At 39.7% G+C, this 13,515-nt stretch overlaps 1 protein-coding gene across 2 annotated transcripts in view; it reads right to left on the bottom strand.

The window, feature by feature from the left end:
• Nucleotides 1-13,515, bottom strand: part of Parp8 (poly(ADP-ribose) polymerase family member 8) — a 174,632-nt gene that overhangs the window by 72,578 nt on the left and 88,539 nt on the right. For both annotated transcript variants that reach the window (XM_038322765.1, XM_038322764.1), the window contains exons 5-8: nt 5,583-5,672; nt 5,054-5,124; nt 2,887-2,964; nt 122-216 (exon numbers count right to left, since the gene is read on the bottom strand). In XM_038322765.1, the coding sequence (XP_038178693.1) occupies nt 122-216; nt 2,887-2,964; nt 5,054-5,124; nt 5,583-5,672 (334 nt within the window). The remainder of the gene's footprint in view (nt 1-121; nt 217-2,886; nt 2,965-5,053; nt 5,125-5,582; nt 5,673-13,515) is intronic.

Below are 13,515 nucleotides of genomic sequence, written 5' to 3'. Positions count from 1 at the left end.
CCAGGCAGTGTTTTAAAAGAATACAGTTTCCGTGTAATTATTTCGGGTGTAAAGCTAGCCGGTGGCGGGACGCAGCCCCGCCGCTTCACACTACACAGTGTAACACACTGAAGCTGTTTACCTGAGAGAAACTGCATGTGGTCCATAGATCTCTCTCACTGCTGACAAATCAGCCTCCAGCTGAGGATGCTTATGGAGTTCACCATCATAGTTCACCTGCCGAAAAGGATAATTCAGAACTAAGAAACCACACAACCTGTGCAGCAGCCTCCTGGCCCTACAGGTAAGCTGACAGCATCGGCACAAAGTTCTTCGATCCACATACGGCTAGGACAATTCATTATGTTTTAAAGTTAGAATGAGACTTTCTAAATTAACTTTAAGAAGATTCTCCCTGTAATTACAGTCTCCATTTTACTCATTTATTTTATATACACACATATAGGTGTTGTGTGTATGAATATATGAATATATATATACATATTCTGAGCATGTCATGCTTTCCTATTTAGCAGTACGTATGTATTATAGCATTAAAAATATAGATCTTTTTGTTAACATAGATAGTTAGCGTGCTGATTTCAATAGGAACTCAAGCATTTTCTTCTTCATTTCTTCACAACTTTCTTGTTCCTTGTATGCGTGCCAAGAGCCAAATCAGTATTTATCTTCCCTCTTGTTCAAATATGTTAAGTAGCAAGCCATAGATCAACATATACATCTTGGATAAGAACTCCAGAGAGTATGGTTAGTTGACCAGAACTCTCTTTTACCCAAGCATAGATCTAAAGTCCTAAAGTTGATGAATCACAAGATCAGTCTATCATGGTTTGTAAGAGGTGATTCATCAAATTGAAAAACTTATTGTCAAACTGTGATGTCCTTCTTAATCTGTTACTTCAATTTGCTTTTCTTAAATATAGTCTTTGTCTCTTGCGGTGGTGTTTAAACTTGAAAAGAAATCCTAAACACCATATGTGCATTTAAAAGGCTATGGCATACTAGAATATCCTGCAACTGACACGGTGGCTTTGTTCTCTTCATTTCTCTTATTCCAGCCTATTTACTGTGCTGCGAAACAATCCTTTATATGACATTCATTTTTGCTCAGTATGATTTATGTCTTCTGTTTCTATTTGCATTAGGTATTTCAAATATACATCTGTGTGATGGAGTACACCAATACATAATGCCTTCCAAGAGCAAGGAACTGGGCACTGGATTATTCCTTTGTACTTTCACTGCACAGTTACATCCCAGGAGATACATCCTTTCTACTTCCAATCTTTTTTTGTGATCTGCCTTTCATTTTCAAAATTCATTTTTATAAAGAATACAAATGTTTGAAAGGGGTGAATGACTGGCAGACAGTCTAGAAACCTTTTAGAATGAACAGCTAGATGGAAGAAAAACAGCAAATTCCCCTCTGGAAGAAGGAGCAGTTCAAACAAAAATCAGACTTGGAAGGACTCTTTTGCATACTGGATACAGTGCTCTCTAGTTAGGTAAGTGCCCAGGAGTTAGTAAGTTACTCCATGGAAGAAAGCCTATTGCCTTGTCCATGTCTGATTTAGTAAGTACTGATTTTTTTCTCTGAATATGTGCCATATGAATTCTTTTCCATAATAAATTTATCTTTAAAGGCCTACTTAATCATCCTTCCATCACAGGACACAAGCTACAATGGCATTTGATCAAAGAGGTTACAGAAACATAATAGTATACTATATGGTTATATCCTAAAATCAAATGCTCGATTTTAAATTTAAACATTATTCAGGAAAAGTCTTGTGACTTTTATAACACATATATCTAACATATATGTGTTATGGGATATTTATACTGTATGAAAATGTATTGCTGTGATTGGCGTAATAAAAGGTGAACTGCCAATAGCTGGAAAGAGGTTAGATGGGACTTCTGGGAATAGAGAGTGTGCTGGGAAGGAGATGCAGGAGACATGAAGAGGATACAGGAGGTGCAATATGGAAGAGAGATAATGCCATGTGACAGAATGTAGATGAATATAAATAGGTTAAAGTGACTATAAGGGGGTAGGAAGATGGCCAGAGAGAGGGAGGAGGAACAAGAAGGTAAATGCAGAATGTCTTTCTGTATGCTGCAAATGTGTTGTTTTTATTAGTTGACGAATAAAGCTGCTTTGGCCTATGGTAAGGCAGAATGTAGCTAGGCAGGAAAGCCGAACTAATTACAGGGAGAAAGAAAGAGGGGTCAAGAGAGAACAGTAGCTGCTGGAGGAGTGACATGCCAGAGCATTATCGGTAAGCCACAGGCCACATGGCAAAACACAGATTAATAGAAACGGGTTAACTTATATGTAAGAGCTAGCTAGCAATAAGCTTGAGCTATACGCCAAACAATTATAGTTAACATAAAGCCTCTGTGTCATTACATTATAAGTGGCTGTTGGACCAGGCAGGACACAGAAAAGCCTCCAGCTATAAGAAGGAGCAATGGAATATGCAGACTATAGTGAAAACAAAGGGGGACTATTTGAAGGAAGAAGACCAGAGACGGGGAAGAAAGGGTGCGTGGGAACAGAGTAGAATGGTATCTATGTGTGAAAATGTCAGAGCAAAGCCTATTTTCTTGCATGCTAACCAAAAATTTACTAATAAAGAAGGCAGTGTGAAAGCCCAAATGATAATCATAATCAAAGTGCAAAATCTCTATAATTAATTAAGACAGCAAACGAGTGATCGCAGCAGAAAGATCTGCAAAGGAAATCTTAATTTCTGAAAACGTGTAGAAAGTGAAAACAATTTATTCATGTTTTCCTCTTGCTTACTGCAGCCTGAACAACTGCTAGGCTGCCTCCTTCCATCAGGACCATACAGCTGTGAAAAGGGAGGCGGGACGACGCACCTGCCCTCCATAATAAAACTCTTCAGAGTCATTGTCGCCCTCGGAGTCCTCCTCCACCGTGCTGTTCTGCCGAGACTCCTTCAAGTGAAAAAAAAAAAAAAAAGACAATTCCAGTGGTCAGAAAAACCAGAAAACAGTGGTAACAGACGCGTCCTGGCAGACAGGTTGTTTATGTGGTGCACTGTGGGAACACTACAACTTCAAAACAGAAGGGAGTAAGAGAGCTAACTTTGTAGATGCACTTAGCTCCTTAAGAGAAGTTGACTAAAAGTGAACCTTCCTGCAGTTTGCTTCCAGGGAGATAAATATTTGCAGCTTCACATTTAATGAACATCAAAAGCTCTGTAGAATCAGCTATGCTCTAGGCTTTCCTCTGATAGAATGCTTGACAGACTCACACTAATTCAATGCTTATTAAAAAGCTTGTCAGCATTATTTATCCAAGATGGTTTCCACTTCCACTGCCAACACAAAGCAACACTATGAAAGAGGAAACTTGGAATGAAATAGTGGAGAAAAAAATCAAATCATGCAACTGGATATGAATCATAATACAAAGAGAACTTCTAGCGTACTGAAATGATTTGTTTGGAAATTAAAATTTCACGAGGGTGTTTAATTTAATATGCTTTAACTCGATGTCTGAGTTTTTAATTAACTGAGCCGAACATCTGTCATATATCTGAAGCACAATGAAAATCAACGGTGGTATTTCTATCACTGTCATGATTAGCAAAATTTGTTTGTTTGCTTGTTTGTTTTTAAGGAAAAATGTTGAGAAGAGAAAAAAAGCAGCATTTCCCTCAGATTCAGATCTCTGTTCATCCATGTTGCTAATAAGACCTAAAGTTCAAGTTATTGAGCCAGTATGACAATCAAAACGAGGGGCTTTGGATGAGGTGTTATAACAGGTTTGGGCCAGTGACAGCTTTCTTCAAGATGTAATTTTCACAGTGGATGTAAGGGGGAATCTCAAAGAACGGTGCAATACTAACAGCAAGGAAGGGTCTTATTGCAAGCATGACTTTCATTTTTACTTAAACTATTTTTTTATTTATTTTGCATACCAGTTTCCTCTTCTTCCTTTCCTCCTGTCTCCTCTGCTTTCCCATTCACCTCCATCCCATACACTCCTCCTCCATCTCCATTTAAAAAGGGACAGGCCTCCCATGGGCCTGCACAGAGCATGGCACACAGAGTTGAGTCAGGACCTAGCTCCTCCCCTTAAGTCGAGGTAATAGACAGGTCGGGGAATCCAGCATGGGGAACAGGTTACTAAACTAAGCTAAGCACCAGGAAGAGGTCCTGTTCTCATTGTTAGAAACCTTACTAAGAGACCAAGCTACATGATTATCACACATACAGAGGGCCTGGGTCGGTCCCATGCAGGGTCCCTGACTGTTGGTCCAGCATCCATGAGTCTGTGGGTTCCCCCATCATGAACTCCCTGGATGGTACAATCCCTCATCCCTTTCTTCTGGAAGACACTCTGCAGAGTGCTTGGCTGTGAATCTCTGCCTCTGTGTCCATCTGTTACTGGAGAGAGTATCTCTGATCACAATTAGAGAAGGTACCAATCTGGTAAGCATAACTTTCAATCCAGATACCGCTGTCCATTGTCCCTTCTCTATGTAATGTACTGATAGCTATTGGTATATCAAAGTAAAAATTTTTTTAGAGCAAGGATATGAGACAAACTTGCTTGAGGATTTTCGAAAACCACAAATAAATAAATAAATAAATAAATAAATAAATAAATAAAACAAAACCACTGGAATATAATGTCTACCCTTGTGTCTCTGCTACTTTGGCTTAAAAGACCAGACATTCTATAAACGTAACTGTAAAGATCTCATCAAAATTATTCATAGCCATATATACTTGTGATACAAGGCATATGGGTGTTTTCTGTCAACTACATTGTTATATATAAAGAATAAAAAATAAATTGCATGGCATGTATATTTTATTTAGATTATTTTCTAATAATTTATAGCAGGAACTTCTTCCTTGAGGTTAACTCCAGGTCAGTCTTAGCACCATATGAAAAGTTCTGAGTCTCCCTTTCATTCACCATACGTTATGTAGCATAAACAAGACACTAAATGCAAACACCTGGTAAATTGCAAACACTGCCAAAATAAAAAGTCAAATGAAATTTACATACCTCCCCATTTTCCTTTTGTAGTTTGGATCTTATGGATAAACAACAGTTAATATCATTTGTTTTTCTTAATTCTGCAAGAAAGAAGTTTTTAAATTACTTTGGACTTTAGCATATCATTTGCCAAACATTCACGAGTTCCTAGATAAAACCGTTGCAGGTTTTTCTTCCCTTTTGTGGGAGAATTGGGAGATATTTTGAAGACAGATCAGGCAAGTGCTTCTGATTTTTCATTGTGCATACAAATGCTAGTAACTTAAAGAGCAAGCACACAGATTTCTTCAGCTCTTGCTTATTTCCAGGCAGCTTCAGTGCTCCGGGGTTTCTGTGTTCAGTTTGTCTGCAGTGCCGTGATGGAAAAAAACACTTTCAAGAGTACTGTAGACACGATACATATAAACATTACTAAAGAACAAACACCCTTCAGATATAAAAATAATATGAACAGACTTACGAGAGGTAATTACTTGTGTTTGCTACTGAAAATAAAGAGCGTCCAATGAAAAAGTATAAAAGACTAAATTGCGATTACCTGTTGCTATTCTATGGAAAATGACAGGGATTGGGTCTGTAGTAACTAGTACGTCCTCATCATTTTCTGAACTTGACACATAGGTATTGTCTGCAAAGAAATATGAAAAAGACACCGTATATTGAGTATATATCCTCTATAAAAGCAACAGACATATCTTCACTTTAATCCGGTTCTCAGAAATAACCTACTGCTGCTCTCATTAAATCAGAGAAAAAGGAAGCAAACTTAATGTGTAAATTAAGCATAAAGTTACAGCCTTTCCAAAGGAGTCCGCAGCTTCCCACAAGAATACACATTTTAGACGGACAGTACTCAAAACAATGCTTTCCTTTTACTGGAGAGAGGGGTTTAAGATAGAGTTCCTCATGTCACCTTCCAGCATCCTCCTGCCTCTGTCTGTGCAGTGTCAAATTTACAGGAGGCCTCTCCACCAGACCTGGCTCCTCACACATTTCTAATAATCCAACCAATCGTTTGGATGCAGGTGCTTGCTTCATGCTGCAGGACAGCGCTCTGCTCAATATCAATCCATTTCAAAAGATGGGATATTCGGCTGAGGCGACCACTAAGGGACGTTTGATAGATTTTAAAAAACGCAAAACCGAAACACGCTGGCAAGTGACTTGCAGTTCCAACATTTGGGAGGCTGACAGAGGAAGATCATTGGGTCTGAGGCCAGCCTTCTTTTACTTAGTGTACTGGTTAGCTTTGTCAACTTTACACAAATCCGAGTCATGTGGGAAGAGAGGACCATATTTAAAGAACTTCCTTTATTAGATTCATCTGTGAACATATCTGTGGGCATTTTCTTGATGAATAATTTATGGGGGGGGGGGACTCAGCTTAGTGTGGGCAGTACTACCTCCGGGCAGGCGGTCCTGTGTTACATAAGGGAGCAGGCTGGGCAAGCCATGGAAAGCAATGCAGTAAACAGCTTCCTTCCACAAGCCCTGCTGCCTCTGCTCCTGCTTGCGTTTCTACCTGGGCTCCCCTCAGTGACAGACTGGCGTGTGACATGGAAGTCAAATAAACCTATTCCTCCCTGAGTTGCTGTGGTAAACAACAGCGATAGAACACAAACTTGACACACGGGAAGAACCTATCTAAAATTGCACCCTCTGAACTGCTGTTAGGTAACCTGCCACTGATTCTCACCAGAGTCAGATTAATTGAACTATACGCTGAATTATAATTTATACTTTAAGTCCTTACATTTCTTATTCACTATTTTTATCTCAAAAAAAAGTATATAAGCTTACCAATTTCTCCAATAAAGATAGACCTCTACGTATGATCAAATAATGTCATTTCATAATAATATAAAACCCAGCTGTTTGTCTGTGCTTCTCATAAATGACTGAAGGGCATTTAGAAAACTGCCAACTCAACTAAAAAACATCCCATAGTAAAGACCTTCAAGATGGCTCAGTGGGGAATGAGACTTGCCACCAAGCCTGATGCCCTGGGGTCAATCTCCAGGACATCCATGTTGGAAGCAGAGAACTGACTCCTACAAGTTGTCCTCTGACCTCCACATACATGTACGGCACACACACAGAGAGGGGGGGGAGGGAGGGAGGGAGAGAGAAATACATCCCTACATAATACATATATATATATATATACACACACACACAGAGAGAGAAATGCATCTATACATAATACACACATACAGAGAGAGAGAGAGAAAGAGAGATAAATACATCTATACATAATACACACACACAAATATGTAGGGTGTGGTGGCACACATCCTTAATAACAGCATTCAGGAAACAGAGGGAGGCCAATCTCTGTGAGTTTGGGTGTGGTGGTTTGTATAGGAACGGCCCCCGTAGACTCCAATGTTTGAATGTTTGGCTTATAAGGAGTGGCACTGTTAGGAGGTGTCCTTGTTGGAAAAACTGTGTAACTGTGGATGTGGGCTTTGAGATCTCATATGCTCAAGCTACACCCAGTGTTAGGACACATAGCCTCCCTCTGCTACCTGCAGATCAAGATGTAGAGCTCTTCTCCAGCCTCATGTCTGCTCGCACACTGCCATGTCCCACTATGACGATAAGAGACAACTATCTGAAACTGTAAGCCAGCCCCCTTAAATATTTTCCTTTACCACAGTTGCCATTGTCATGGTGTCTCTTCCCAGCAGGGGAAACCCTAACTAAGACACTGGGTGCACACAGTGAGTTCCAGGGTAGTCAGGAAAACACCATGAGACCCTGTCTCAAAAACTAAACTGAAAACAAAAAAAAAAACATGAGGTGAGAGCAAATAATCTAAAGGCAAATCTCCTAGAGCACAACTACTGCTAGCTTGCTAAAAATAAAACATGCTCAATAAATAGAAACACAGATCAATTTCTGCTCCAATACCTGAAAGAAATCTATCTTTAAAAAATATGGAGACAGGCTGTAATAATATTATGTCAGTACCATGAGAATCTGACTTTTAATTGAGAGACTTAAGACATTATGGTTTCCCTCTCCTTCAAATACAGTTTATTTTTAAACCTTAAAATTAAAGGAAAGTGTGTGTGTGTGTGTGTGTGTGTGTGTGTGTGTGTGTGTGTGTGTTCCACTGAGCAACAGAAGACTCTCTGAGAAGAAGGGGCTTTATTAAGTTATCAAGCGGGATGGGGGGTGGTATAGACAAGAGCGGAAACAGAGCGAGTCTGCCTCATCACCCTCATTAGCACTAATCACAAGTTTGGTGTTTGTAAGTTTCAGGCACCATTAGGGGCAATGCAACATAGTCACGTCTATGACGTGGCAGTACATCACAGACCAAGAAGCAGACTGTGCAAATGAATTGTTTTTACACGGAGATATTGACCACTTATCTGAATTTCCTTCTATCAATAGTTTCACGCATTCAGATCAGGAGCTTAAAAAGAGGGGGGATAGGAGGTGAACTCCATTATGACTGAAACTTTTAAAATTTTTGGTGGCGTTGTGTCTGTCTTTGCTTTCAGACACAATCTCCCTGCATAGTCCAAGAGAACCAAGAGCCCTTCGTGCCTGAGCACCCCCCTCCAAGGACTGGGATGGTAGGCAAAGGCTAGTATGGCCAACTTCAGAGCAGATACTTCTTTTCTCTTCAACTTATTTAGTCTTTCTGATGTGAAGCTACTTGCTACCTAATAAAACGAATTCTGCTTTCCTCATAAACAGAGAAGGAGAGGCTGTTTACGTAATGTGCCAGAGGTAGAGGCCCTGCACAAACAGCAGATCCCTGGATCTCATCACAGTCTGAGGAGAGAAGGCCTAATAAGACAGCATTTAAGAGTAAGGACAGTGGCAAAGGCCTGTGCTCCCAGCACTTGAGAGACAGAGGAAGAAAGATAAGAAATTCTAGGCCATCCTCAGCAACAGGAGGAACTGTCTCCACAATTTAAGAATAAGACAAAGGGAAGAAGGGAAGAAATATTAGAGCAACAGAAGAAAGTGATGGCTACCAGGTAGAAGGAGAGAGAAAGAATCCACAATCTGGAGAGCATCACGTCAGCCATAGACCACGGAACAGCATCACGTCAGCCACAGGCCACAGAACAGCATCACGTCAGCCACAAGCCACAGAACAGCATCACGTCAGCCACAGGCCACGGAACAGCATCACGTCAGCCACAGGCTATGGAACAGCAATTTTACTCAAGTATCAGGAGTTGGCCCAATAAGACATTAGGCTAGGAAAACAAGGAAGGATACTATGTGTAACTCAATTGGAAGAATTCTCTGTGGAATTGGACCTTTCCATTAAATAATAGATAAAACTAGTCTCTAATTCTTTTTTATGAAAACTGAAAAAAATGCTTTAAAGTTGGTAAAGTGTTCAAGTACCACTAAGATCTGATTCAAAAACTTAAATCTGTTGACTGTGTGTAGCGTGACATTAGAGGGCAGGACTCCACCTTCAGAGGATCTCTAAGAGATTTTCTACACGTTTGAACTTGGATTCGTCATACTTTCAAGTTCTGCTTTAGTTCAGTATACTCCAAACAGAATGATCTTGAGTTTTAGAGCATTCGGTGTTAATTCTTTATGATGACGTAGTAGGCCAGTCATATCTGATTCATGATCAGAAAAGAGGCAGAGTAAAGAGTTGAATACCCCATTTGGGGAGTTAAGAAAAGACTAGCAGTAACTCTTCCTTGAAAGAATTATGTTCTCTGTTGAGAAGCTCATAATTACTGGCTCAGTCCCTGTACTCAGACCAGTCTGTTCAGAGTTGGTCAGGATTCTGTCTGAGTGGCTGCATCAGTCCACTCCTTCTACGTTATCAAGCTTAGCCATCTGCTTCTGGGATGACATCAGAAAATCTGAATTCACCTGTACCTTGAAGCATTTATTCACCAAGATGTGGAAACAATGTAAGTATGTATAACAACTGGATAAATGAGGAAACTGTCATAAATATGTATGACATTGTATTCTACTCAGCCGTTAAGAAAGAAGAAAGAAAGGAAGGAAAGAGAGGGAGAGAGGGAGGGAAAGAGAGAGGGAGGGAAGGAAGGAAAAATAGGAGGAAGGAACCCTGCAATGAAATGAGTGGACCACATGGGCAAGTAGTAGGCCCCTTGCATATGACATCTAAGGACGTTGAGAGAAAGAAGCTGAGAGCAGTGTTGGAATCGTAATTGCCAGGGGTTGTAGACAAAAAAAAAAAAATGGTCTTAGTTAAAGGGTACAAATATGAAGGTGCATGATGAGGAGGGTCCAGGGGATCTAACACACAGCTTAGGTGATGATGTACATGTTAATTGATTGATCGTGGTAATCAATACACAATGTGTGTATGCATATATATGTAGCACAAATAAGAAAAACCCAGAGACTGAAACTGGGGCTCAAACTGAAAGAATGGAGAAGCAGAATAGCAAACCACCAGAGAGCTCTTACCTCTATGAAATCTTCAGACTGAAGAGACAGCCAGTTCCTGTCTCATCTCACCTTATAGTAAAGGCATGCATCACCACCTCCCAACCTCTATGGCTAACTAATGTGGCTGCTGGGGTTAAAAGTGTGTGCCACCACCGCCTGGATGACTAGCATGGCTAGCTTTGCACTCTGATTTCAGGCAAACTTTATTTGTTCGATTATAAACAAAATATCACTATATATATATATATATATCACTATATATATATATATCACTATATATATATTACATGCAACAAACTACCACAGCATGCTATCTGAATATGTTTGAACTGTATCTGACAAATATTTTTAAAGTTTTAAAAAATATAGATATTGAGACAAACCAACTATAGATTCCTTTTAACCTAAGTCGTGGTCTTAGATATAACATTAGGAAGTGTGCTGATAAGCACGGTGCTATCTGTCCATCTTCACTCTTGTTGTTTAAATGGCTACTTCTTCCCTAAGCTATGTCACACAGGTGACAGCATCATCTTTGTTTAGAGATGGAAAAGTCAAACATAAGTAGGACTAAGGGCTGCATTTAAAATGACAGACTCAGAGCCGGGCGGTGGTGGCGCACGCCTTTAATCCCAGCACTTGGGAGGCAGAGGCAGGCGGATCTCTGAGTTCGAGGCCAGCCTGGTCTACAAGAGCTAGTTCCAGGACAGGCTCTAGAAACTACAGGGAAACCCTGTCTCGAAAATAAAATAAAATAAAATAAAATGACAGACTCCTTGAGACAGAACAAAGTGCGGAATCTTGAGTTCCCTCATTGGACTCACCCCGTGAGGGCTGCACTTGGCTTCCATTTTCTTTGATGGTTTAGGCTTTGTTTTGTTTTCCTCTTTCCTTCAACCTTGGAGAGAGGTTCTTTTTATTTTTTTAATTCATCTATTTACTTTATATTCTGTTGCAGACCAACCCCCATCCTCCCCTCCCAGGCCCTCTCCCTCATTCTGCCTCCCACTCCCCAGTCCCCTACTCTTCCATCTCCATCCAGAAAAGGACAGGCTTCCTATGAGTATCAATAACACAAGGCATATCAAGTTGCAGTAAGACTAAGCTCCTCCCCATGTATTACAGATGTGCAAGGCAACCCAATATGAGAAGTAGGGTTCCAAAAGCCAGTAAGAGTCAGAGACGGCCCCTGTTCCTGCTGTTAGAAGTCCCACAAAAGGACCAAACCACACAACTGTAGCATATATGCAGAGTGTCTAGGCCAATGGGGACACTTTCTTAAGTTCATGCTTTGTAGAGGATATAGAGATCTATGTTAAGCTGTTAACCATATGAGTGTTTCTGTTTCCCTTCAGCAGGGCATTGCCCTCATTACCACAGCTTCTATGGACCATTAGGATGGGACCGTGTAGCTGCAGAAATGCAGCTCCTGCTGATTTTACTCGGTTCCAAGTACAGGATCGCTTAAGCCAAATCATTTCATTCATTTTTACTATGTTACTTTAAGAGAAAGAGTAATTGTGCTGATGATAATAATCCTTCTACTGATTTTATATTATAGTCTGAATAGTTTCCCTGAATTATCTCTAAAATTGACATTTTTGTCATACATTTTTCAAATAAACCAAGTATAATCCTCTTTGAAAAACAAGAAAAATCAAAACTAAAGGAAATTAATTTTTTCAAATGACTTAAGTAGTTAATTGACTAAGTAATTGTTAAGTGGTAAATCTTGAATTTTTCTGAATCAAAAAGTCAATAGTTTGTCACTAAGTTGTGTTTTAAATATAGAAACCATAGCCCCTCAAAAACTGTAGCATATTACAAGATACAAATGCCTGTTAACTGTAAAAATAACTACATGTAAGGGTCTACTTGAATCTTACAAATTCAATTCTCACTTAAGCTGCTGACTCACATTTATACACGATGGTCAAGTATGTCATTTATAAGTCAGGGCTAGGGAGCCACGTGGACCAAATAATCCAGCAACTACCACCTCACTCCTCTAGATGTAACAGAGAAATGGAGAAGAGAGAGTTCAAGCACCACAGTGGCCAAGCCTCCTAACTTAGGAGAGGAAACCTGAGCAGAATGGATGAGCAGTTTGGTCTTAGCAAAGCCAACCTGTGATTTGCCATGCATATACCATTTCAAATCCATTACCAAAAATGAAATCTCAGTAAGACTCAGAGAAGACAGAAGGTGACTCATATTTTCACTTGATTTTGAAGAGTGACCTTGTATCTATGTCATAACATGTACCCGATTCCATGAAAGACTTCAAACCTTCATTGCATAGACACAGACTATGAAATGTGTGTTAATCAATGGCACGAGTTAATGGAACAGCACTGCAAACTGAAAACTGTTCCTAGGGAGGTGAGTGGGTGCGGCACACTGCTCCTGACTGAGGGGGACAGAATAAAGAAAGCCCCATACTAGCAAGATTAGATGATCGGCTCATCCTGGAGTCAAACCATTTATTAAAAAAAAAAAAAAAAGGTTAAATAAAACCATAGTTTTTACCAGAAGGAGTTAGTGAAGACAGTACCAAGATTATTGAATTTAGCAATTAAAAAAAAAACAGTAAAAGGAGCTATTTGTTTGAAATAATTTTTAAAACATAGGCAAAGGTTCTGTAAAACAAACCAAAGTGTAGAAACAGAAGAACAAAATAGCAACTACATGAAGGAAAACGGACTTTTTTTACAACACACCAAACAGTATAAATTTTTTTTCTTAAAAGAAATAAAACACACATTTCAACAATGTAGCAATTTTTCAAAAAGACATATAATAAAAATAATTGCTGAGATAAAACAAATCCAGAATCATGGCAGGAAAACCACAAATGTCCTAAGCCTCTCTAACCACATCGAAAAAGACAGCCTCAGGCAGGCTTGCTTGCCTCTCTATGAATGCTCAAAGAGCCAGTCGGCTCCATTAGCATCTTGTAGTCTGTAATACCAAGTACAAAACAACACGCACACAGTTCCAGCAGGTAACATCGAGATGCTTAGTGTCATAGCGTGGCACCTAATTACTTAAAG

Source organism: Arvicola amphibius, chromosome 3 (genome assembly GCF_903992535.2).
Source record: "Arvicola amphibius chromosome 3, mArvAmp1.2, whole genome shotgun sequence".
In the NCBI taxonomy this organism is placed as follows: Eukaryota; Metazoa; Chordata; class Mammalia; order Rodentia; family Cricetidae; genus Arvicola; species Arvicola amphibius.
This window is presented reverse-complemented; position numbering and strand designations above follow the sequence as displayed.